This window comes from Hemitrygon akajei, chromosome 6, assembly GCF_048418815.1.
Source record: "Hemitrygon akajei chromosome 6, sHemAka1.3, whole genome shotgun sequence".
Classification (NCBI taxonomy): Eukaryota; Metazoa; Chordata; class Chondrichthyes; order Myliobatiformes; family Dasyatidae; genus Hemitrygon; species Hemitrygon akajei.
The window spans coordinates 9055924-9083562 of record NC_133129.1 but is presented as its reverse complement, the minus strand read 5'-3'; the positions used below and the strand labels follow the sequence as shown (position 1 = coordinate 9083562).

The window sequence follows — 27639 nt, the reverse complement described above, 5'->3', positions numbered from 1 at the left end:
GTTTCCGTCAGTTTTGCAGTGTCTCCTTTCTTGTGGACGATTGGCAGGTGGGTGATCTGTTAATTTTTGTGTTGGGGGGAATGGGAGTTCTGTGCAACAATGAACTGCATGAGTGAGGAGGTTGGGACTGTTATGCATCGGGTGATAGGGGTAGGGAACAGGAATAGAGGGCTAGGGTGATGGGTAGGGAACAGGAATAGAGAGCTAGGGTGATGGGGTAGGGAAGAGGAATAGAGGGCTAGGGTGATAGGGGTAGGAAACAGGAATAGAGGGCTAGGGTGATGGGGTAGGGAAGAGGAATAGAGGGCTAGGGTGATGGGGTAGGGAAGAGGAATAGAGGGCTAGGGTGATATGGGTAGGGAACAGGAATAGAGGGCTAGGGTGATATGGGTAGGGAACAGGAATAGAGGGCTAGGGTGATGGGGTAGGGAAGAGGAATAGAGGGCTAGGGTGATGGGGTAGGGAAGAGGAATAGAGGGCTAGGGGGATAGGGTAGGGAAGAGGAATAGAGGGCTAGGGTGATGGGGTAGGGAAGAGGAATAGGCTAGGGTGATGGGGTAGGGAAGAGGAATAGAGGGCTAGGGTGATAGGGGTAGGAAACAGGAATAGAGGGCTAGGGTGATGGGGTAGGGAAGAGGAATAGAGGGCTAGGGTGATGGGGTAGGGAAGAGGAATAGAGGGCTAGGGTGATGGGGTAGGGAAGAGGAATAGAGGGCTAGGGTGATATGGGTAGGGAACAGGAATAGAGGGCTAGGGTGATATGGGTAGGGAACAGGAATAGAGGGCTAGGGTGATGGGGTAGGGAAGAGGAATAGAGGGCTAGGGTGATGGGGTAGGGAAGAGGAATAGAGGGCTAGGGGGATAGGGTAGGGAAGAGGAATAGAGGGCTAGGGTGATGGGGTAGGGAAGAGGAATAGGCTAGGGTGATGGGGTAGGGAAGAGGAATAGAGGGCTAGGGTGATGGGGTAGGGAAGAGGAATAGGCTAGGGTGATGGGGTAGGGAAGAGGAATAGAAGGCTAGGGTGAAGGGGGTAGGGAAGAGGAATAGAGGGCTAGGGTGATGGGGTAGGGAACAGGAATAGAGGGCTAGGGTGATGGGGTAGGGAAGAGGAATAGAGGGCTAGGGTGATGGGGTAGGGAAGAGGAATAGAGGGCTAGGGTGATATGGGTAGGAAACAGGAATAGAGGGCTAGGGTGATGGGGTAGGGAAGAGGAATAGAGGGCTAGTGTGATGGGGTAGGGAAGAGGAATAGAGGGCTAGGGTGATGGGGTAGGGAAGAGGAATAGAGGGCTAGGGTGATAGGGGTAGCGAAGAGGAATAGAGGGCTAGGGGGATAGGGTAGGGAAGAGGAATAGAGGGCTAGGGGGATAGGGTAGGGAAGAGGAATAGAGGGCTAGGGTGATGGGGTAGGGAAGAGGAATAGGCTAGGGTGATGGGGTAGGGAAGAGGAATAGAGGGCTAGGGTGATGGGGTAGGGAAGAGGAATAGAGGGCTAGGGGGATAGGGTAGGGAAGAGGAATAGAGGGCTAGGGTGATGGGGTAGGGAAGAGGAATAGGCTAGGGTGATGGGGTAGGGAAGAGGAATAGAGGGCTAGGGTGATAGGGGTAGGAAACAGGAATAGAGGGCTAGGGTGATGGGGTAGGGAAGAGGAATAGAGGGCTAGGGTGATGGGGTAGGGAAGAGGAATAGAGGGCTAGGGTGATGGGGTAGGGAAGAGGAATAGAGGGCTAGGGTGATATGGGTAGGGAACAGGAATAGAGGGCTAGGGTGATATGGGTAGGGAACAGGAATAGAGGGCTAGGGTGATGGGGTAGGGAAGAGGAATAGAGGGCTAGGGTGATGGGGTAGGGAAGAGGAATAGAGGGCTAGGGGGATAGGGTAGGGAAGAGGAATAGAGGGCTAGGGTGATGGGGTAGGGAAGAGGAATAGGCTAGGGTGATGGGGTAGGGAAGAGGAATAGAGGGCTAGGGTGATGGGGTAGGGAAGAGGAATAGGCTAGGGTGATGGGGTAGGGAAGAGGAATAGAAGGCTAGGGTGAAGGGGGTAGGGAAGAGGAATAGAGGGCTAGGGTGATGGGGTAGGGAACAGGAATAGAGGGCTAGGGTGATGGGGTAGGGAAGAGGAATAGAGGGCTAGGGTGATGGGGTAGGGAAGAGGAATAGAGGGCTAGGGTGATATGGGTAGGAAACAGGAATAGAGGGCTAGGGTGATGGGGTAGGGAAGAGGAATAGAGGGCTAGTGTGATGGGGTAGGGAAGAGGAATAGAGGGCTAGGGTGATGGGGTAGGGAAGAGGAATAGAGGGCTAGGGTGATAGGGGTAGCGAAGAGGAATAGAGGGCTAGGGGGATAGGGTAGGGAAGAGGAATAGAGGGCTAGGGGGATAGGGTAGGGAAGAGGAATAGAGGGCTAGGGTGATGGGGTAGGGAAGAGGAATAGGCTAGGGTGATGGGGTAGGGAAGAGGAATAGAGGGCTAGGGTGATAGGGGTAGAGAACACAAATAGAGGGCTAGGGTGATGGGGTAGGGAAGAGGAATAGAGGGCTAGGGTGATGGGGTAGGGAAGAGGAATAGGCTAGGGTGATGGGGTAGGGAAGAGGAATAGAGGGCTAGGGTGATAGGGGTAGAGAACACAAATAGAGGGCTAGGGTGATGGGTAGGGAACAGGAATAGAGGGCTAGGGTGATGGGGTAGAGAACACAAATAGAGGGCTAGGGTGATGGGGTAGGGAACAGGAATAGAGGGCTAGGGTGATAGGGGTAGGGAACAGGAATAGAGGGCTAGGGTGATAGGGGTAGGGAACAGGAATAGAGGGCTAGGGTGATGGGGTAGGGAAGAGGAATAGAGGGCTAGGGTGATGGAGTAGGGAAGAGGAATAGAGGGCTAGTGTGATGGGGTAGGGAAGAGGAATAGAGGGCTAGAGTGATGGGGTAGGGAACAGGAATAGAGGGCTCGGGTGATGGGGTAGGGAGGAGGAATAGAGGGCTAGGGTGACGGGGTAGGGAACAGGAATAGAGGGCTAGGGTGATGGGGGTAGGGAACAGGAATAGAGGGCTAAGGGAAAGAGGGTGGAGGGAGTAATGTTATGTGTGATAAGAAAACCAGATGGAGATGGGGTCTAGAGTTGACCCCCCTGTGAACTATGCTGCTAATGAGAGAGAGAGATGAAGGGGGGGAGGCATCCTGTTGCAGATGGGAGAGAGAGGGAGGCAAGGATTAAAATGGATGATTTAGTATTATGGCTTTGTTGCTAATTGTTGACTTTAACGCCAAGGACATTTGGCCTGTCTGTGTGGATCTCTGCTGACACAGCAGGGTGATGCCAGGTGCCTGCTGAGACAGGAGGGAGTGGCCAGTTTGATGGACATGGAGTTGATGGATGGCTGATACCCCATCAGGGAAGATAAAAGACGGGTTTGCTGAGACATCGGCAGACATGCCACGAGACACTGCAAGAGTGTTGTGCACCCACAGGAAGGTGGGTGCTTGGAGGACCGAGTCGGGAGATCGGTCACAAAGCTCACAATGCGACGGCAGGACCGGTGGGGGATTGTGTGTGTGTGCGTGTGTGTCCGCTCACGCCAGAGTGACGAGTCCACCACGGAAGAACGGTCTAGCCAAGAACGGAGGGGTCATAACCGAATGACCACATCAGTACAACGGAACAAGAAGACTACGGAAGGTTTGCCTGCTGCAGCTGCCCACATCTCGCTCACTCTCTCTCTCTCCAATGTCACAACAGCAACTACTTCGACCTTAGCTAAACTGAACTGAACTTTCATCATCTCCTAAGACTATTCATTTACCCCTAGACTTTGGAACAGCTTGGCTTTTGATTCTTTTTACCACACTTCTGTATATATATATATATATATATATATATTTGCTAACCTGTAATATATACATATTTGCATTTTATTTTTGTACTGTATTACTTAGTTTGCTAATAAACTTTATTAGTTACTAGTAATTACAGACTCCAACATGTATTCCATTTCTGCTGGTTTGTTAACCCAGTTACGGGGTACGTAACAGTACACATGACAGGAGAATGCAAACACGAGGAAATCTGCAGATGCTGGAAATTCAAGCAACACACACAAAATGCTGGTGGAACGTTCCAATTTGTGTATGTTACATTTGCCACATTTCTTCCGTACCTTTCCCTGAGAACATCTGTTCCCAATTTAAGCTTCCAAGTTCCTGCCTGAGAGCCTCACAATTCCCCTTACTCCAGTTAAATGCTTTTCTAACTTGTCTGTTCCTATCTCTCTCTAAAGGAGATAGAATTATGATCACTATCTCCAAAATGCTCGCCCACTGAAAGATCTGGCACCTGACCAGGTTCATTTCCCAATACCAAATCAAGTACAGTCTCTCCTCTTGTAGACTTGACTAAAAATTATAAAGAGTGGGGAAAGTTGAGCATGAAAGTATACTGGAAATCATATCGAAAAAGACAGTGTAACTGCCAGATTTATATAAAGGAAGTATTGTATAAGATATTGATGAGGCCTAATTTGGCGTATTGTGTACAGTTTTGGTCAACTACCTACAGGAAAAATTAAATAAGATTGTAAAAATGCAAATAAAATTTACAAGGAGGTTTCTGGGAAAGGTTGAACAGGTTAGAACTTTATTCCCGAGAATGTAGAAGATTGAGAGGAGATTTAATAGAGGCACACAAAATTACAGGGGTATAGATAGGGTAAATGCAAGCAGGCTCTTTCCACTGAGATTGGGTGATACCATAAATGGAGGTTAAGGGCGGAAGGTGAAATATTTAAGGAGAATATCTTCATTCAGAGGGTAGTGAAAGTGTGGAATGAGCTGCCAGTGTAAGGGGTGGATTCAGGGTTCAATTCAACATTGAAGAGAAATTTGGGTAAGTACATGGACCAGAGGGATCTGGAAGGCAATAGCCCAGGTGCAGGTCAATGGGACCAGGCAGATTAATGGTTTGGCACAGAACAAATGGGCTCAAGGGCCATTCCATGGCTCTGAGTCTAAGTGAGCAGATAAAGGAAATAATAGACCCTTAAATGGAAAGTAATGGTAAATAAGAAATGACAATAGTTCTAAGTAATTATTGTAGATCAATCGTGGAAGAAAACACAAAAAATACTCCTAATAACAGTACAGCATCAAACAAGAAGCTGAAAGAACTCAGCAGTTTAGGCAGCATCTGAGAGGGAAATGTACAGTTGACATTTCAAGTCAATTGTCCTTTTCTGTCCTTTAAGCACAGAGGAGTGATCATACTTGAAGGCAGAGGACACGGCGGGTTCCTCAGTGAATACTTTGAGTCAGAGTTTACCAAGGAGAAGGATGTGGGAAATAGTGAAATCAATGTGGAGTGTGCTAATATGTTAGGGCATTTTGAGATAAAAATAAAAGTAGTGTGTCTTCTAAAGAACTGTTAAGGTGGTTAAGTCCCCAGGGTCTGGTGGGATACACCCCAAGGTATTGAGATGACAGATGAGATTGCTCAGACCTTCTGTAAGAATATTACATTCTGTCTGCCCACAGACAAGGTCCCAGATAATTGGCAGGTAGGTGATGCTGTTCCTCGTTCAAGAAGGGAAATAAGTTTAATCCTACAAACTACACACTGATATGTCTTATGTCAATCCTATGGAAACTATAGGAGAGGAGTCTTAGGGTTAAGATTCAAGTACTTGGAAAAACGTGGTCTAATTAGGGACAGTCTGGGCTAGTCATGTCTTTCTAATTTAATTGAGTTTTTTCATAAGATGACCAGGGTGATTAATGAAGGTAGAGCTGTGGATGTTGTCTAAGTGGACTTTAGTAAGGTTTTTGACAAGGTCCCTCATGGGAGGCACATCCATCAGATTAAAATGCATAAAATCAACCATGACTTGGCTTGCCATTGAAGACAGAGGGTGGCGATTGATGGGTTTCGTTCTGTGACTCAATTCCATCTCTTCAAATACAGCAAATCCTGCTCTGATGAAACTTCACTGCAGCCCCTCCAGAGAAAATAAGTCTAGGATAACATTGAAGGCAATAATGGCATATCTTCTCCCAGTCCCTCTAACTCCTGTCCTGCTCCCCTTAACACCCCTATGCCAAATTCCCCCTGGTTGCAACCTTGCTCCCATTTACCTCTTTGTACATCTCAGCGCTGATGCTTGCAAGCTTGGCCGCTGCAGGTGGTCTCATGGTCTCCATCGCCATTTTTGAGAGCTGGGCCTTCTCTTTCCTGCGGAGTGCAATGTAGATCTGATACAGGAGGCGTGTGGCCACTCCGTGCTGTTCCTCAATGAGTGCCTTTACCACATTGTCACTGAACATCACCCCCAACAGTTGCAGCGTGGGTAATAGACGCTGGAAGTTATTGAGCTGAGAAACTGCATTTCTGAGGAGAAAAAGAGAGATGACTGTGCAAAGGGCTAGTTGCCATTGGGTTACATCATGCACTGTCAATGATCACTGCAGGTAAGCCTGGCGTTGTAGCTATACTGGATGAGCGTTCAGTGGAGTTGTACATTGATTGGCATTGCTGTGTTAAAACCATTAGGGTCCAAAATACTGAGAGACCAGAACATCTCATTGAAACCGACCCTCCAGTCAAACAACTGGGAAACATTAGCTGCCTTCATCCTGCTGAAGGTTGAATTCAAACCATAAACCACAAGGTGGGTTGTCACTGGGCAAGGAAACCACATCCATGAGGAAACAAGTTCAAATTATTTTCAAGAACAATGACAACCCTGAAATGCCAGAAATCTATTACAAGCATCTCATTTAGGCCACTTGGCCCTGCAAATCTACTCCACTATTTCAGTAGAGCTGATCCAATTGTAATCTCAACTGCATAATCCCCTCCACTCAATGCAATCTTCCAACTCTTAATTATTAAGTGCCTATCAACCTAAATATTCATCCCCTTAATTTGTACAGGGCCCTGGTGAGACCACACCTGGAGTACTGTGTACAGTTTTGGTCTCCAGGGTTAAGGAAGGACATCCTGGCTGTAGAGGAAGTGCAGCATAGATTCACAAGGTTAATTCCTGGTATGTCCAGACTGTCTTAAGCAGACAGGTTAGAGAGACTGGGCTTGTACACGCTGGAATTAAGGAGATTGAGAGGGGATCTGATTGCAGCATGTAAGATTATTAAGGGATTGGACAAGATGGAGGAAGGAAATATGTTCCAGATGCTGGGAGAGTCCAGTACCAGAGGGCATGGTTTAAGAATAAGGGGTAGGTCATTTAGGACAGAGTTAAGGAAAAACTTCTTCTCCCAGAGAGTTGTGGGGGTGCGGAATGCACTGCCTCAGAAGGCAGTGGAGGCCAATTCTCTGGATGCTTTCAAAAAGGAGCTAGATAGGTATCTTATGGATAGGGGAATGAAGGGATATGGGGACAAGGCAGGAACCGGGTATTGATAGTAGATGATCAGCCATGATCTCAGAATGGCGGTGCAGGCTCGAAGGGCCAAATGGTCTACTTCTGCACCTATTGTCTATTAATTGATTGGGAGTCCACCTACCTAAACACTCAACACCTTTCGTTCTTTCTTCCAAATTGACAAATCTCCACAAGGCAGACCTCAACCCCTCACTAAACCTACATCGCTGATCCCTCTGACCCTCAGTAAACCCACGTCACACTCCCATCCCTCACTGAACCGTCACACTCCCATCCCTCACTGAACCCACGTCACACTCCCGTCCCTCACTGAACCCACGTCACACTCCCGTCCCTCACTGAACCGTCACACTCCCATCCCTCACTGAACCCACGTCACACTCCCATCCCTCACTGAACCGTCACACTCCCATCCCTCACTGAACCCACGTCACACTCCCATCCCTCACTGAACCCACATCACACTCCCGTCCCTCACTGAACCCACGTCACACTCCCATCCCTCACTGAACCGTCACACTCCCATCCCTCACTGAACCCACGTCACACTCCCATCCCTCACTGAACCGTCACACTCCCATCCCTCACTGAACCGTCACACTCCCATCTCTCACTGAACCGTCACACTCCCATCTCTCACTGAACCGTCACACTCCCATCCCACACTGAACCGTCACACTCCCATCCCTCACTGAACCGTCACACTCCCGTCCCTCACTGAACCGTCACACTCCCGTCCCTCACTGAACCGTCACACTCCCATCTCTCACTGAACCGTCACACTCCCATCCCTCACTGAACCCACGTCACACTCCCATCCCTCACTGAACCCACGTCACACTCCCGTCCCTCACTGAACCCACGTCACACTCCCATCCCTCACTGAACCCACGTCACACTCCCATCCCTCACTGAACCCACGTCACACTCCCATCCCTCACTGAACCGTCACACTCCCATCCCTCACTGAACCCACGTCACACTCCCGTCCCTCACTGAACCCACGTCACACTCCCATCACTCACTGAACCCACGTCACACTCCCATCCCTCACTGAACCGTCACACTCCCATCCCTCACTGAACCGTCACACTCCCATCCCTCACTGAACACACGTCACACTCCCATCCCTCACTGAACCGTCACACTCCCATCCCTCACTGAACCCACGTCACACTCCCATCCCTCACTGAACCGTCACACACCCATCCCTCACTGAACCGTCACACTCCCATCCCTCACTGAACCCACGTCACACTCCCGTCCCTCAATGAACCGTCACACTCCCATCCCTCACTGAACCCACATCACACTCCCGTCCCTCACTGAACCGTCACACTCCCATCCCTCACTGAACCGTCACACTCCCATCTCTCACTGAACCGTCACACTCCCATCCCTCACTGAACCCACGTCACACTCCCATCCCTCACTGAACCCACGTCACACTCCCATTCCTCACTGAACCCACGTCACACTCCCATCCCTCACTGAACCCACGTCACACTCCCATCCCTCACTGAACCGTCACACTCCCATCCCTCAATGAACCGTCACACTCCCATCCCTCAATGAACCGTCACACTCCCATCCCTCACTTAACCGTCACACTCCCATCCCTCACTGAACCGTCACACTCCCGTCCCTCACTGAACCGTCACACTCCCGTCCCTCACTGAACCGTCACACTCCCGTCCCTCACTGAACCCACGTCACACTCCCATCCCTCACTGAACCCACGTCACACTCCCATCCCTCACTGAACCGTCACACTCCCATCCCTCACTGAACCCACGTCACACTCCCGTCCCTCACTGAACCCACGTCACACTCCCATCCCTCACTGAACCGTCACACTCCCATCCCTCACTGAACCGTCACACTCCCATCCCTCACTGAACCCACGTCACACTCCCATCCCTCACTTAACCCACGTCACACTCCCGTCCCTCACTGAACCCACGTCACACTCCCATCCCTCACTGAACCCACGTCACACTCCCATCCCTCACTGAACCGTCACACTCCCATCCCTCACTGAACCCACGTCACACTCCCGTCCCTCAATGAACCGTCACACTCCCATCCCTCACTGAACCCACGTCACACTCCCATCCCTCACTGAACCGTCACACTCCCATCCCTCACTGAACCCACGTCACACTCCCGTCCCTCAATGAACCGTCACACTCCCGTCCCTCACTGAACCCACGTCACACTCCCATCCCTCACTGAACCCACGTCACACTCCCATCCCTCACTGAACCGTCACACTCCCGTCCCTCACTGAACCGTCACACTCCCGTCCCTCACTGAACCGTCACACTCCCATCCCTCACTGAACCCACGTCACACTCCCATCCCTCACTGAACCCACGTCACACTCCCATCCCTCACTGAACCGTCACACTCCCGTCCCTCACTGAACCCACGTCACACTCCCATCCCTCACTGAACCGTCACACACCCATCCCTCACTGAACCGTCACACTCCCATCCCTCACTGAACCCACGTCACACTCCCATCCCTCACTGAACCCACGTCACACTCCCGTCCCTCACTGAACCCACGTCACACTCCCATCCCTCACTGAACCGTCACACTCCCGTCCCTCACTGAACCGTCACACTCCCAACTCCCGTCCCTCACTGAACCGTCACACTCCCGTCCCTCACTGAACCGTCACACTCCCATCCCTCACTGAACCGTCACACTCCCATCCCTCACTGAACCCACGTCACACTCCCATCCCTCACTGAACCGTCACACTCCCGTCCCTCACTGAACCCACGTCACACTCCCGTCCCTCACTGAACCGTCACACTCCCATCCCTCACTGAACCGTCACACTCCCATCCCTCACTGAACCGTCACACTCCCATCCCTCACAGAACCCACGTCACACTCCCATCACTCACTGAACCCACGTCACACTCCCATCCCTCACTGAACCGTCACACTCCCATCCCTCACTGAACCGTCACACACCCATCCCTCACTGAACCGTCACACTACCATCCCTCACTGAACCGTCACACTCCCATCCCTCACTGAACCCACGTCACACTCCCATCCCTCACTGAACCGTCACACTCCCATCTCTCACTGAACCGTCACACACCCATCCCTCACTGAACCCACGTCACACTCCCATCCCTCACTGAACCGTCACACTCCCATCCCTCACTGAACCGTCACACTCCCATCCCTCACTGAACCGTCACACTCCCATCCCTCACTGAACCCACGTCACACTCCCATCCCTCACTGAACCGTCACACTCCCATCCCTCACTGAACCCACGTCACAATCCGATCCCTCACTGAACCGTCACACACCCATCCCTCACTGAACCGTCACACTCCCATCCCTCACTGAACCGTCACACTCCCATCCCTCACTGAACCGTCACACTCCCGTCCCTCACTGAACCGTCACACTCCCATCCCTCACTGAACCGTCACACTCCCATCCCTCACTGAACCCACGTCACACTCCCATCCCTCACTGAACCGTCACACTCCCATCCCTCACTGAACCGTCACACTCCCGTTCCTCACTGAACCCACGTCACACTCCCATCCCTCACTGAACCCACGTCACACTCCCATCCCTCACTGAACCCACGTCACACTCCCATCCCTCACTGAACCGTCACACTCCCATCCCTCACTGAACCCACGTCACACTCCCATCCCTCACTGAACCGTCACACTCCCGTCCCTCACTGAACCCACGTCACACTCCCATCCCTCACTGAACCGTCACACTCCCATCCCTCACTGAACCCACGTCACACTCCCATCCCTCACTGAACCGTCACACTCCCATCCCTCACTGAACCCACGTCACACTCCCATCCCTCACTGAACCCACGTCACACTCCCATCCCTCACTGAACCGTCACACTCCCATCCCTCACTGAACCGTCACACTCCCGTCCCTCACTGAACCGTCACACTCCCGTCCCTCACTGAACCCACGTCAGACTCCCATCCCTCACTGAACCCACGTCACACTCCCATCCCTCACTGAACCGTCACACACCCATCCCTCACTGAACCGTCACACTCCCATCCCTCACTGAACCCACGTCACACTCCCGTCCCTCAATGAACCGTCACACTCCCATCCCTCACTGAACCCACATCACACTCCCGTCCCTCACTGAACCGTCACACTCCCATCCCTCACTGAACCGTCACACTCCCATCTCTCACTGAACCGTCACACTCCCATCCCTCACTGAACCCACGTCACACTCCCATCCCTCACTGAACCCACGTCACACTCCCATCCCTCACTGAACCGTCACACTCCCATCCCTCACTGAACCCACGTCACACTCCCATCCCTCACTGAACCGTCACACACCCATCCCTCACTGAACCGTCACACTCCCATCCCTCACTGAACCCACGTCACACTCCCGTCCCTCAATGAACCGTCACACTCCCATCCCGCACTGAACCCACGTCACACTCCCATCCCTCACTGAACCCACGTCACACTCCCATCCTTCACTGAACCCACGTCACACTCCCATCCCTCAATGAACCGTCACACTCCCATCCCTCACTTAACCGTCACACTCCCATCCCTCACTGAACCGTCACACTCCCGTCCCTCACTGAACGGTCACACTCCCGTCCCTCACTGAACCGTCACACTACCGTCCCTCACTGAACCCACGCCACACTCCCATCCCTCACTGAACCCACGTCACACTCCCATCCCTCACTGAACCGTCACACTCCCGTCCCTCACTGAACCCACGTCACACTCCCATCCCTCACTGAACCGTCACACTCCCATCCCTCACTGAACCGTCACACTCCCATCCCTCACTGAACCCACGTCACACTCCCGTCCCTCACTGAACCCACGTCACACTCCCGTCCCTCACTGAACCGTCACACTCCCATCCCTCACTGAACCGTCACACTCCCGTCCCTCACTGAACCCACGTCACACTCCCGTCCCTCACTGAACCCACGTCACACTCCCATCCCTCACTGAACCGTCACACTCCCGTTCCTCACTGAACCGTCACACTCCCATCCCTCACTGAACCCACGTCACACTCCCATCCCTCACTGAACCGTCACACTCCCGTCCCTCACTGAACCCACGTCACACTCCCGTCCCTCACTGAACCGTCACACTCCCATCCCTCACTGAACCCACGTCACACTCCCATCCCTCACTGAACCGTCACACTCCCATCCCTCACTGAACCCACGTCACACTCCCATCCCTCACTGAACCCACGTCACACTCCCATCCCTCACTGAACCGTCACACTCCCATCCCTCACTGAACCGTCACACTCCCATCCCTCACTGAACCCACGTCACACTCCCATCCCTCACTGAACCGTCACACTCCCGTCCCTCACTGAACCGTCACACTCCCATCCCTCACTGAACCCACGTCACACTCCCATCCCTCACTGAACCGTCACACTCCCATCCCTCACTGAACCCACGTCACACTCCCATCCCTCACTGAACCGTCACACTCCCATCCCTCACTGAACCCACGTCACACTCCCGACTCCCATCCCTCACTGAACCCACGTCACACTCCCATCCCTCACTGAACCGTCACACTCCCATCCCTCACTGAACCCACGTCACACTCCCATCCCTCACTGAACCGTCACACTCCCATCCCTCACTGAACCCACGTCACACTCCCGTCCCTCACTGAACCGTCACACTCCCATCCCTCACTGAACCCACGTCACACTCCCATCCCTCACTGAACCCACATCACACTCCCGTCCCTCACTGAACCGTCACACTCCCATCCCTCACTGAACCGTCACACTCCCATCCCTCACTGAACCGTCACACTCCCGTCCCTCACTGAACCCACGTCACACTCCCATCCCTCACTGAACCGTCACACTCCCATCCCTCACTGAACCCACGTCACACTCCCATCCCTCACTGAACCGTCACACTCCCAACTCCCGTCCCTCACTGAACCGTCACACTCCCATCCCTCACTGAACCCACGTCACACTCCCATCCCTCACTGAACCGTCACACTCCCATCCCTCACTGAACCCACGTCACAATCCCATCCCTCACTGAACCGTCACACACCCATCCCTCACTGAACCGTCACACTCCCAACTCCCATCCCTCACTGAACCGTCACACTCCCAACTCCCATCCCTCACTGAACCGTCACACTCCCAACTCCCATCCCTCACTGAACCCACGTCACACTCCCGACTCCCATCCCTCACTGAACCGTCACACTCCCATCCCTCACTGAACCCACGTCACACTCCCATCCCTCACTGAACCGTCACACTCCCGTCCCTCACTGAACCGTCACACTCCCATCCCTCACTGAACCCACGTCACACTCCCATCCCTCACTGAACCGTCACACTCCCATCCCTCACTGAACCCACGTCACACTCCCATCCCTCACTGAACCGTCACACTCCCATCCCTCACTGAACCCACGTCACACTCCCGACTCCCATCCCTCACTGAACCGTCACACTCCCATCCCTCACTGAACCCACGTCACACTCCCATCCCTCACTGAACCGTCACACTCCCAACTCCCGTCCCTCACTGAACCGTCACACTCCCATCCCTCACTGAACCCACGTCACACTCCCATCCCTCACTGAACCGTCACACTCCCATCCCTCACTGAACCCACGTCACAATCCCATCCCTCACTGAACCGTCACACACCCATCCCTCACTGAACCGTCACACTCCCAACTCCCATCCCTCACTGAACCGTCACACTCCCAACTCCCATCCCTCACTGAAACCACGTCACACTCCCGACTCCCATCCCTCACTGAACCGTCACACTCCCATCCCTCACTGAACCCACGTCACACTCCCATCCCTCACTGAACCGTCACACTCCCGTCCCTCACTGAACCGTCACACTCCCATCCCTCACTGAACCCACGTCACACTCCCATCCCTCACTGAACCGTCACACTCCCATCCCTCACTGAACCCACGTCACACTCCCATCCCTCACTGAACCGTCACACTCCCATCCCTCACTGAACCCACGTCACACTCCCGACTCCCATCCCTCACTGAACCGTCACACTCCCATCCCTCACTGAACCCACGTCACACTCCCGTCCCTCACTGAACCGTCACACTCCCATCCCTCACTGAACCCACGTCACACTCCCATCCCTCACTGAACCCACATCACACTCCCGTCCCTCACTGAACCGTCACACTCCCATCCCTCACTGAACACACGTCACACTCCCATCCCTCACTGAACCGTCACACTCCCATCCCTCACTGAACCCACGTCACACTCCCATCCCTCACTGAACCCACGTCACACTCCCATCCCTCACTGAACCGTCACACTCCCAACTCCCGTCCCTCACTGAACCGTCACACTCCCATCCCTCACTGAACCCACGTCACACTCCCATCCCTCACTGAACCGTCACACTCCCATCCCTCACTGAACCCACGTCACAATCCCATCCCTCACTGAACCGTCACACACCCATCCCTCACTGAACCGTCACACTCCCAACTCCCATCCCTCACTGAACCGTCACACTCCCAACTCCCATCCCTCACTGAACCGTCACACTCCCAACTCCCATCCCTCACTGAACCCACGTCACACTCCCGACTCCCATCCCTCACTGAACCGTCACACTCCCATCCCTCACTGAACCCACGTCACACTCCCGTCCCTCACTGAACCGTCACACTCCCATCCCTCACTGAACCCACGTCACACTCCCATCCCTCACTGAACCGTCACACTCCCGTCCCTCACTGAACCGTCACACTCCCAACTCCCATCCCTCACTGAACCGTCACACTCCCAACTCCCATCCCTCACTGAACCGTCACACTCCCAACTCCCATCCCTCACTGAACCGTCACACTCCCATCCCTCACTGAACCCACGTCACACTCCCATCCCTCACTGAACCCACGTCACACTCCCATCCCTCACTGAACCGTCACACTCCCAACTCCCGTCCCTCACTGAACCGTCACACTCCCATCCCTCACTGAACCCACGTCACACTCCCATCCCTCACTGAACCGTCACACTCCCATCCCTCACTGAACCCACGTCACAATCCCATCCCTCACTGAACCGTCACACACCCATCCCTCACTGAACCGTCACACTCCCATCCCTCACTGAACCCACGTCACACTCCCGTCCCTCAATGAACCGTCACACTCCCATCCCTCACTGAACCGTCACACTCCCAACTCCCATCCCTCACTGAACCGTCACACTCCCAACTCCCATCCCTCACTGAACCGTCACACTCCCAACTCCCATCCCTCACTGAACCCACGTCACACTCCCGACTCCCATCCCTCACTGAACCGTCACACTCCCATCCCTCACTGAACCCACGTCACACTCCCGTCCCTCACTGAACCGTCACACTCCCATCCCTCACTGAACCCACGTCACACTCCCATCCCTCACTGAACCGTCACACTCCCGTCACTCACTGAACCGTCACACTCCCATCCCTCACTGAACCCACGTCACACTCCCATCCCTCACTGAACCGTCACACTCCCATCCCTCACTGAACCCACGTCACACTCCCATCCCTCACTGAACCGTCACACTCCCATCCCTCACTGAACCCACGTCACACTCCCGACTCCCATCCCTCACTGAACCGTCACACTCCCATCCCTCACTGAACCCACGTCACACTCCCATCCCTCACTGAACCGTCACACTCCCATCCCTCACTGAACCCACGTCACACTCCCATCCCTCACTGAACCCACGTCACACTCCCATCCCTCACTGAACCGTCACACTCCCAACTCCCGTCCCTCACTGAACCGTCACACTCCCATCCCTCACTGAACCCACGTCACACTCCCATCCCTCACTGAACCGTCACACTCCCATCCCTCACTGAACCCACGTCACAATCCCATCCCTCACTGAACCGTCACACACCCATCCCTCACTGAACCGTCACACTCCCATCCCTCACTGAACCCACGTCACACTCCCATCCCTCACTGAACCGTCACACTCCCGTCCCTCACTGAACCGTCACACTCCCATCCCTCACTGAACCGTCACACTCCCATCCCTCACTGAACCCACGTCACACTCCCATCCCTCACTGAACCGTCACACTCCCATCCCTCACTGAACCCACGTCACACTCCCATCCCTCACTGAACCGTCACACTCCCATCCCTCACTGAACCCACGTCACACTCCCGACTCCCATCCCTCACTGAACCGTCACACTCCCATCCCTCACTGAACCCACGTCACACTCCCATCCCTCACTGAACCGTCACACTCCCATCCCTCACTGAACCCACGTCACACTCCCATCCCTCACTGAACCCACGTCACACTCCCATCCCTCACTGAACCGTCACACTCCCAACTCCCGTCCCTCACTGAACCGTCACACTCCCATCCCTCACTGAACCCACGTCACACTCCCATCCCTCACTGAACCGTCACACTCCCATCCCTCACTGAACCCACGTCACAATCCCATCCCTCACTGAACCGTCACACACCCATCCCTCACTGAACCGTCACACTCCCAACTCCCATCCCTCACTGAACCGTCACACTCCCAACTCCCATCCCTCACTGAACCGTCACACTCCCTACTCCCATCCCTCACTGAACCCACGTCACACTCCCGACTCCCATCCCTCACTGAACCGTCACACTCTCATCCCTCACTGAACCCACGTCACACTCCCGTCCCTCACTGAACCGTCACACTCCCATCCCTCACTGAACCCACGTCACACTCCCATCCCTCACTGAACCGTCACACTCCCGTCCCTCACTGAACCGTCACACTCCCATCCCTCACTGAACCCACGTCACACTCCCATCCCTCACTGAACCGTCACACTCCCATCCCTCACTGAACCGTCACACTCCCATCCCTCACTGAACCCACGTCACACTCCCATCCCTCACTGAACCGTCACACTCCCATCCCTCACTGAACCCACGTCACACTCCCGACTCCCATCCCTCACTGAACCGTCACACTCCCATCCCTCACTGAACCCACGTCACACTCCCGTCCCTCACTGAACCCACGTCACACTCCCGTCCCTCACTGAACCGTCACACTCCCATCCCTCACTGAACCCACGTCACACTCCCATCCCTCACTGAACCGTCACACTCCCATCCCTCACTGAACCCACGTCACACTCCCATCCCTCACTGAACCCACGTCACACTCCCATCCCTCACTGAACCGTCACACTCCCATCCCTCACTGAACCGTCACACTCCCATCCCTCACTGAACCCACGTCACACTCCCATCCCTCACTGAACCGTCACACTCCCGTCCCTCACTGAACCGTCACACTCCCATCCCTCACTGAACCCACGTCACACTCCCATCCCTCACTGAACCGTCACACTCCCATCCCTCACTGAACCCACGTCACACTCCCATCCCTCACTGAACCGTCACACTCCCATCCCTCACTGAACCCACGTCACACTCCCGACTCCCATCCCTCACTGAACCGTCACACTCCCATCCCTCACTGAACCCACGTCACACTCCCGTCCCTCACTGAACCGTCACACTCCCATCCCTCACTGAACCCACGTCACACTCCCATCCCTCACTGAACCCACATCACACTCCCGTCCCTCACTGAACCGTCACACTCCCATCCCTCACTGAACCGTCAGACTCCCATCCCTCACTGAACCGTCACACTCCCGTCCCTCACTGAACCCACGTCACACTCCCATCCCTCACTGAACCGTCACACTCCCATCCCTCACTGAACCCACGTCACACTCCCATCCCTCACTGAACCGTCACACTCCCAACTCCCGTCCCTCACTGAACCGTCACACTCCCATCCCTCACTGAACCCACGTCACACTCCCATCCCTCACTGAACCGTCACACTCCCATCCCTCACTGAACCCACGTCACAATCCCATCCCTCACTGAACCGTCACACACCCATCCCTCACTGAACCGTCACACTCCCAACTCCCATCCCTCACTGAACCGTCACACTCCCAACTCCCATCCCTCACTGAACCGTCACATTCCCGTCCCTCACTGAACCCACGTCACACTCCCGTCCCTCACTGAACCCACGTCACACTCCCATCCCTCACTGAACCGTCACACTCCCATCCCTCACTGAACCGTCACACTCCCATCCCTCACTGAACCCACGTCACACTCCCATCCCTCACTGAACCGTCACACTCCCATCCCTCACTGAACCCACGTCACACTCCCGTCCCTCACTGAACCCACGTCACACTCCCATCCCTCACTGAACCCACGTCACACTCCCATCCCTCACTGAACCGTCACACTCCCATCCCTCACTGAACCGTCACACTCCCATCCCTCACTGAACCCACGTCACACTCCCGTCCCTCACTGAACCGTCACACTCCCATCCCTCACTGAACCCACGTCACACTCCCATCCCTCACTGAACCGTCACACTCCCATCCCTCACTGAACCGTCACACTCCCGTCCCTCACTGAACCGTCACACTCCCGTCCCTCACTGAACCCACGTCACACTCCCGTCCCTCAATGAACCGTCACACTCCCATCCCTCACTGAACCGTCACACTCCCATCCCTCACTGAACCGTCACACTCCCGTCCCTCACTGAACCCACGTCACACTCCCATCCCTCACTGAACCGTCACACTCCCGTCCCTCACTGAACCGTCACACTCCCATCCCTCACTGAACCGTCACACTCCCGTCCCTCACTGAACCCACGTCACACTCCGATCCCTCACTGAACCGTCACACTCCCATCCCTCACTGAACCGTCACACTCCCGTCCCTCACTGAACCGTCACACTCCCATCCCTCACTGAACCGTCACACTCCCGTCCCTCACTGAACCCACGTCACACTCCCGTCCCTCACTGAACCCACGTCACACTCCCGTCCCTCAATGAACCGTCACACTCCCGTCCCTCACTGAACCGTCACACTCCCATCCCTCACTGAACCCACGTCACACTCCCGTCCCTCAATGAACCGTCACACTCCCATCCCTCACTGAACCCACGTCACACTCCCATCCCTCACTGAACCCACGTCACACTCCCATCCCTCACTGAACCGTCACACTCCCATCCCTCACTGAACCGTCACACTCCCATCCCACACTGAACCCACGTCACACTCCCGTCCCTCAATGAACCGTCACACTCCCATCCCTCACTGAACCGTCACACTCCCGTCCCTCACTGAACCGTCACACTCCCGTCCCTCACTGAACCCACGTCACACTCCCATCCCTCACTGAACCCACGTCACACTCCCATCCCTCACTGAACCGTCACACTCCCGTTCCTCACTGAACCCACGTCACACTCCCATCCCTCACTGAACCGTCACACTCCCATCCCTCACTGAACCGTCACACTCCCGTCCCTCACTGAACCGTCACACTCCCTTCCCTCACTGAACCCACGTCACACTCCCGTCCCTCACTGAACCCACGTCACACTCCCATCCCTCACTGAACCGTCACACTCCCGTTCCTCACTGAACCCACGTCACACTCCCGTCCCTCACTGAACCGTCACACTCCCATCCCTCACTGAACCCACGTCACACTCCCATCCCTCACTGAACCGTCACACTCCCATCCCTCACTGAACCGTCACACTCCCGTTCCTCACTGAACCCACGTCACACTCCCATCCCTCACTGAACCGTCACACTCCCATCCCTCACTGAACCGTCACACTCCCGTCCCTCACTGAACCGTCACACTCCCGTCCCTCACTGAACCCACGTCACACTCCCGTCCCTCACTGAACCCACGTCACACTCCCATCCCTCACTGAACCCACGTCACACTCCCATCCCTCACTGAACCCACGTCACACTCCCATCCCTCACTGAACCGTCACACTCCCATCCCTCACTGAACCGTCACACTCCCGTTCCTCACTGAACCCACGTCACACTCCCATCCCTCACTGAACCGTCACACTCCCATCCCTCACTGAACCGTCACACACCCATCCCTCACTGAACCCACGTCACACTCCCGTCCCTCACTGAACCCACGTCACACTCCCGTCCCTCACTGAACCGTCACGCTCCCATCCCTCACTGAACCGTCACGCTCCCATCCCTCACTGAACCCACGTCACACTCCCATCCCTCACTGAACCCACGTCACACTCCCATCACTCACTGAACCGTCACACTCCCATCCCTCACTGAACCCACGTCACACTTCCATCCCTCACTGAACCGTCACACTCCCATCCCTCACTGAACCGTCACACTCCCGTTCCTCACTGAACCCACGTCACACTCCCATCCCTCACTGAACCCACGTCACACTCCCGTCCCTCACTGAACCCACGTCACACTCCCATCCCTCACTGAACCCACGTCACAATCCCGTCCCTCACTGAACCGTCACACTCCCGTCCCTCACTGAACCGTCACACTCCCGTCCCTCACTGAACCGTCACACTCCCATCCCTCACTGAACCCACGTCACACTCCCGTCCCTCACTGAACCCACGTCACACTCCCGTCCCTCACTGAACCGTCACACTCCCGTCCCTCACTGAACCCACGTCACACTCCCATCCCTCACTGAACCGTCACACACCCATCCCTCACTGAACCGTCACACTCCCATCCCTCACTGAACCCACGTCACACTCCCATCCCTCACTGAACCCACGTCACACTCCCGTCCCTCACTGAACCCACGTCACACTCCCATCCCTCACTGAACCGTCACACTCCCGTCCCTCACTGAACCGTCACACTCCCAACTCCCGTCCCTCACTGAACCGTCACACTCCCGTCCCTCACTGAACCGTCACACTCCCATCCCTCACTGAACCGTCACACTCCCATCCCTCACTGAACCCACGTCACACTCCCATCCCTCACTGAACCGTCACACTCCCCTCCCTCACTGAACCCACGTCACACTCCCGTCCCTCACTGAACCGTCACACTCCCGTCCCTCACTGAACCGTCACTCTCCCATCCCTCACTGAACCGTCACACTCCCATCCCTCACTGAACCCACGTCACACTCCCATCACTCACTGAACCCACGTCACACTCCCATCCCTCACTGAACCGTCACACTCCCATCCCTCACTGAACCGTCACACACCCATCCCTCACTAAACCGTCACACTCCCATCCCTCACTGAACCGTCACACTCCCATCCCTCACTGAACCCACGTCACACTCCCATCCCTCACTGAACCGTCACACTCCCATCTCTCACTGAACCGTCACACACCCATCCCTCACTGAACCCACGTCACACTCCCATCCCTCACTGAACCGTCACACTCCCATCCCTCACTGAACCGTCACACTCCCATCCCTCACTGAACCCACGTCACACTCCCATCCCTCACTGAACCGTCACACTCCCATCCCTCACTGAACCGACGTCACAATCCCATCCCTCACTGAACCGTCACACACCCATCCCTCACTGAACCGTCACACTCCCATCCCTCACTGAACCGTCACACTCCCGTCCCTCACTGAACCGTCACACTCCCATCCCTCACTGAACCCACGTCACACTCCCATCCCTCACTGAACCGTCACACTCCCATCCCTCACTGAACCCACGTCACACTCCCGACTCCCATCCCTCACTGAACCGTCACACTCCCATCCCTCACTGAACCCACGTCACACTCCCATCCCTCACTGAACCGTCACACTCCCATCCCTCACTGAACCCACGTCACACTCCCATCCCTCACTGAACCCACGTCACACTCCCATCCCTCACTGAACCGTCACACTCCCAACTCCCGTCCCTCACTGAACCGTCACACTCCCATCCCTCACTGAACCCACGTCACACTCCCATCCCTCACTGAACCGTCACACTCCCATCCCTCACTGAACCCACGTCACAATCCCATCCCTCACTGAACCGTCACACACCCATCCCTCACTGAACCGTCACACTCCCATCCCTCACTGAACCCACGTCACACTCCCATCCCTCACTGAACCGTCACACTCCCGTCCCTCACTGAACCGTCACACTCCCATCCCTCACTGAACCGTCACACTCCCATCCCTCACTGAACCCACGTCACACTCCCATCCCTCACTGAACCGTCACACTCCCATCCCTCACTGAACCCACGTCACACTCCCATCCCTCACTGAACCGTCACACTCCCATCCCTCACTGAACCCACGTCACACTCCCGACTCCCATCCCTCACTGAACCGTCACACTCCCATCCCTCACTGAACCCACGTCACACTCCCATCCCTCACTGAACCGTCACACTCCCATCCCTCACTGAACCCACGTCACACTCCCATCCCTCACTGAACCCACGTCACACTCCCATCCCTCACTGAACCGTCACACTCCCAACTCCCGTCCCTCACTGAACCGTCACACTCCCATCCCTCACTGAACCCACGTCACACTCCCATCCCTCACTGAACCGTCACACTCCCATCCCTCACTGAACCCACGTCACAATCCCATCCCTCACTGAACCGTCACACACCCATCCCTCACTGAACCGTCACACTCCCAACTCCCATCCCTCACTGAACCGTCACACTCCCAACTCCCATCCCTCACTGAACCGTCACACTCCCTACTCCCATCCCTCACTGAACCCACGTCACACTCCCGACTCCCATCCCTCACTGAAACGTCAAACTCCCATCCCTCACTGAACCCACGTCACACTCCCGTCCCACACTGAACCGTCAAACTCCCATCCCTCACTGAACCCACGTCACACTCCCATCCCTCACTGAACCGTCACACTCCCGTCCCTCACTGAACCCATGTCACACTCCCATCCCTCACTGAACCGTCACACTCCCATCCCTCACTGAACCGTCACACTCCCGTCCCTCACTGAACCGTCACACTCCCGTCCCTCACTGAACCGTCACACTCCCGTCCCTCACTGAACCCACGTCACACTCCCATCCCTCACTGAACCCACGTCACACTCCCATCCCTCACTGAACCCACGTCACACTCCCATCCCTCACTGAACCGTCACACTCCCATCCCTCACTGAACCGTCACACTCCCATCCCTCACTGAACCGTCACACTCCCGTTCCTCACTGAACCCACGTCACACTCCCATCCCTCACTGAACCGTCACACTCCCATCCCTCACTGAACCGTCACACACCCATCCCTCACTGAACCCACGTCACACTCCCGTCCCTCACTGAACCCACGTCACACTCCCGTCCCTCACTGAACCGTCACGCTCCCATCCCTCACTGAACCGTCACGCTACCATCCCTCACTGAACCCACGTCACACTCCCATCCCTCACTGAACCCACGTCACACTCCCATCACTCACTGAACCGTCACACTCCCATCCCTCACTGAACCCACGTCACACTTCCATCCCTCACTGAACCGTCACACTCCCATCCCTCACTGAACCGTCACACTCCCGTTCCTCACTGAACCCACGTCACACTCCCATCCCTCACTGAACCCACGTCACACTCCCGTCCCTCACTGAACCCACGTCACACTCCCATCCCTCACTGAACCCACGTCACAATCCCGTCCCTCACTGAACCGTCACACTCCCGTCCCTCACTGAACCGTCACACTCCCGTCCCTCACTGAACCGTCACACTCCCATCCCTCACTGAACCCACGTCACACTCCCATCCCTCACTGAACCCACGTCACACTCCCGTCCCTCACTGAACCCACGTCACACTCCCGTCCCTCACTGAACCGTCACACTCCCGTCCCTCACTGAACCCACGTCACACTCCCATCCCTCACTGAACCGTCACACACCCATCCCTCACTGAACCGTCACACTCCCATCCCTCACTGAACCCACGTCACACTCCCATCCCTCACTGAACCCACGTCACACTCCCGTCCCTCACTGAACCCACGTCACACTCCCATCCCTCACTGAACCGTCACACTCCCGTCCCTCACTGAACCGTCACACTCCCAACTCCCGTCCCTCACTGAACCGTCACACTCCCGTCCCTCACTGAACCGTCACACTCCCATCCCTCACTGAACCGTCACACTCCCATCCCTCACTGAACCCACGTCACACTCCCATCCCTCACTGAACCGTCACACTCCCGTCCCTCACTGAACCCACGTCACACTCCCGTCCCTCACTGAACCGTCACACTCCCATCCCTCACTGAACCGTCACTCTCCCATCCCTCACTGAACCGTCACACTCCCATCCCTCACTGAACCCACGTCACACTCCCATCACTCACTGAACCCACGTCACACTCCCATCCCTCACTGAACCGTCACACTCCCATCCCTCACTGAACCGTCACACACCCATCCCTCACTAAACCGTCACACTCCCATCCCTCACTGAACCGTCACACTCCCATCCCTCACTGAACCCACGTCACACTCCCATCCCTCACTGAACCGTCACACTACCATCTCTCACTGAACCGTCACACACCCATCCCTCACTGAACCCACGTCACACTCCCATCCCTCACTGAACCGTCACACTCCCATCCCTCACTGAACCGTCACACTCCCATCCCTCACTGAACCCACGTCACACTCCCATCCCTCACTGAACCCACGTCACACTCCCATCCCTCACTGAACCGTCACACTCCCATCCCTCACTGAACCGACGTCACAATCCCATCCCTCACTGAACCGTCACACACCCATCCCTCACTGAACCGTCACACTCCCATCCCTCACTGAACCGTCACACTCCCGTCCCTCACTGAACCGTCACACTCCCATCCCTCACTGAACCCACGTCACACTCCCATCCCTCACTGAACCGTCACACTCCCATCCCTCACTGAACCCACGTCACACTCCCGACTCCCATCCCTCACTGAACCGTCACACTCCCATCCCTCACTGAACCCACGTCACACTCCCATCCCTCACTGAACCGTCACACTCCCATCCCTCACTGAACCCACGTCACACTCCCATCCCTCACTGAACCCACGTCACACTCCCATCCCTCACTGAACCGTCACACTCCCAACTCCCGTCCCTCACTGAACCGTCACACTCCCATCCCTCACTGAACCCACGTCACACTCCCATCCCTCACTGAACCGTCACACTCCCATCCCTCACTGAACCCACGTCACAATCCCATCCCTCACTGAACCGTCACACACCCATCCCTCACTGAACCGTCACACTCCCATCCCTCACTGAACCCACGTCACACTCCCATCCCTCACTGAACCGTCACACTCCCGTCCCTCACTGAACCGTCACACTCCCATCCCTCACTGAACCGTCACACTCCCATCCCTCACTGAACCCACGTCACACTCCCATCCCTCACTGAACCGTCACACTCCCATCCCTCACTGAACCCACGTCACACTCCCATCCCTCACTGAACCGTCACACTCCCATCCCTCACTGAACCCACGTCACACTCCCGACTCCCATCCCTCACTGAACCGTCACACTCCCATCCCTCACTGAACCCACGTCACACTCCCATCCCTCACTGAACCGTCACACTCCCATCCCTCACTGAACCCACGTCACACTCCCATCCCTCACTGAACCCACGTCACACTCCCATCCCTCACTGAACCGTCACACTCCCAACTCCCGTCCCTCACTGAACTGTCACACTCCCATCCCTCACTGAACCCACGTCACACTCCCATCCCTCACTGAACCGTCACACTCCCATCCCTCACTGAACCCACGTCACAATCCCATCCCTCACTGAACCGTCACACACCCATCCCTCACTGAACCGTCACACTCCCAACTCCCATCCCTCACTGAACCGTCACACTCCCAACTCCCATCCCTCACTGAACCGTCACACTCCCTACTCCCATCCCTCACTGAACCCACGTCACACTCCCGACTCCCATCCCTCACTGAACCGTCACACTCCCATCCCTCACTGAACCCACGTCACACTCCCGTCCCACACTGAACCGTCAAACTCCCATCCCTCACTGAACCCACGTCACACTCCCATCCCTCACTGAACCGTCACACTCCCGTCCCTCACTGAACCGTCACACTCCCATCCCTCACTGAACCCACGTCACACTCCCATCCCTCACTGAACCGTCACACTCCCATCCCTCACTGAACCGTCACACTCCCATCCCTCACTGAACCCACGTCACACTCCCATCCCTCACTGAACCGTCACACTCCCATCCCTCACTGAACCCACGTCACACTCCCGACTCCCATCCCTCACTGAACCGTCACACTCCCATCCCTCACTGAACCCACGTCACACTCCCGTCCCTCACTGAACCCACGTCACACTCCCGTCCCTCACTGAACCGTCACACTCCCATCCCTCACTGAACCCACGTCACACTCCCATCCCTCACTGAACCGTCACACTCCCATCCCTCACTGAACCCACGTCACACTCCCATCCCTCACTGAACCCACGTCACACTCCCATCCCTCACTGAACCGTCACACTCCCATCCCTCACTGAACCGTCACACTCCCATCCCTCACTGAACCCACGTCACACTCCCGTCCCTCACTGAACCGTCACACTCCCGTCCCTCACTGAACCGTCACACTCCCATCCCTCACTGAACCCACGTCACACTCCCATCCCTCACTGAACCGTCACACTCCCATCCCTCACTGAACCCACGTCACACTCCCATCCCTCACTGAACCGTCACACTCCCATCCCTCACTGAACCCACGTCACACTCCCGACTCCCATCCCTCACTGAACCGTCACACTCCCATCCCTCACTGAACCCACGTCACACTCCCGTCCCTCACTGAACCGTCACACTCCCATCCCTCACTGAACCCACGTCACACTCCCATCCCTCACTGAACCCACATCACACTCCCGTCCCTCACTGAACCGTCACACTCCCATCCCTCACTGAACCGTCAGACTCCCATCCCTCACTGAACCGTCACACTCCCGTCCCTCACTGAACCCACGTCACACTCCCATCCCTCACTGAACCGTCACACTCCCATCCCTCACTGAACCCACGTCACACTCCCATCCCTCACTGAACCGTCACACTCCCAACTCCCGTCCCTCACTGAACCGTCACACTCCCATCCCTCACTGAACCCACGTCACACTCCCATCCCTCACTGAACCGTCACACTCCCATCCCTCACTGAACCCACGTCACAATCCCATCCCTCACTGAACCGTCACA

At 55.6% G+C, this 27639-nt stretch overlaps 1 protein-coding gene across 5 annotated transcripts in view; it reads right to left on the bottom strand.

Moving 5' to 3' along the window:
- spef2 (sperm flagellar 2) overlaps window positions 1-27639 on the bottom strand; it is a 685307-nt gene that overhangs the window by 595620 nt on the left and 62048 nt on the right. For all 5 annotated transcript variants that reach the window (XM_073047840.1, XM_073047842.1, XM_073047843.1 and 2 more), the window contains exon 3: window positions 6125-6377. In XM_073047840.1, the coding sequence (XP_072903941.1) occupies window positions 6125-6377 (253 nt within the window). The remainder of the gene's footprint in view (window positions 1-6124; window positions 6378-27639) is intronic.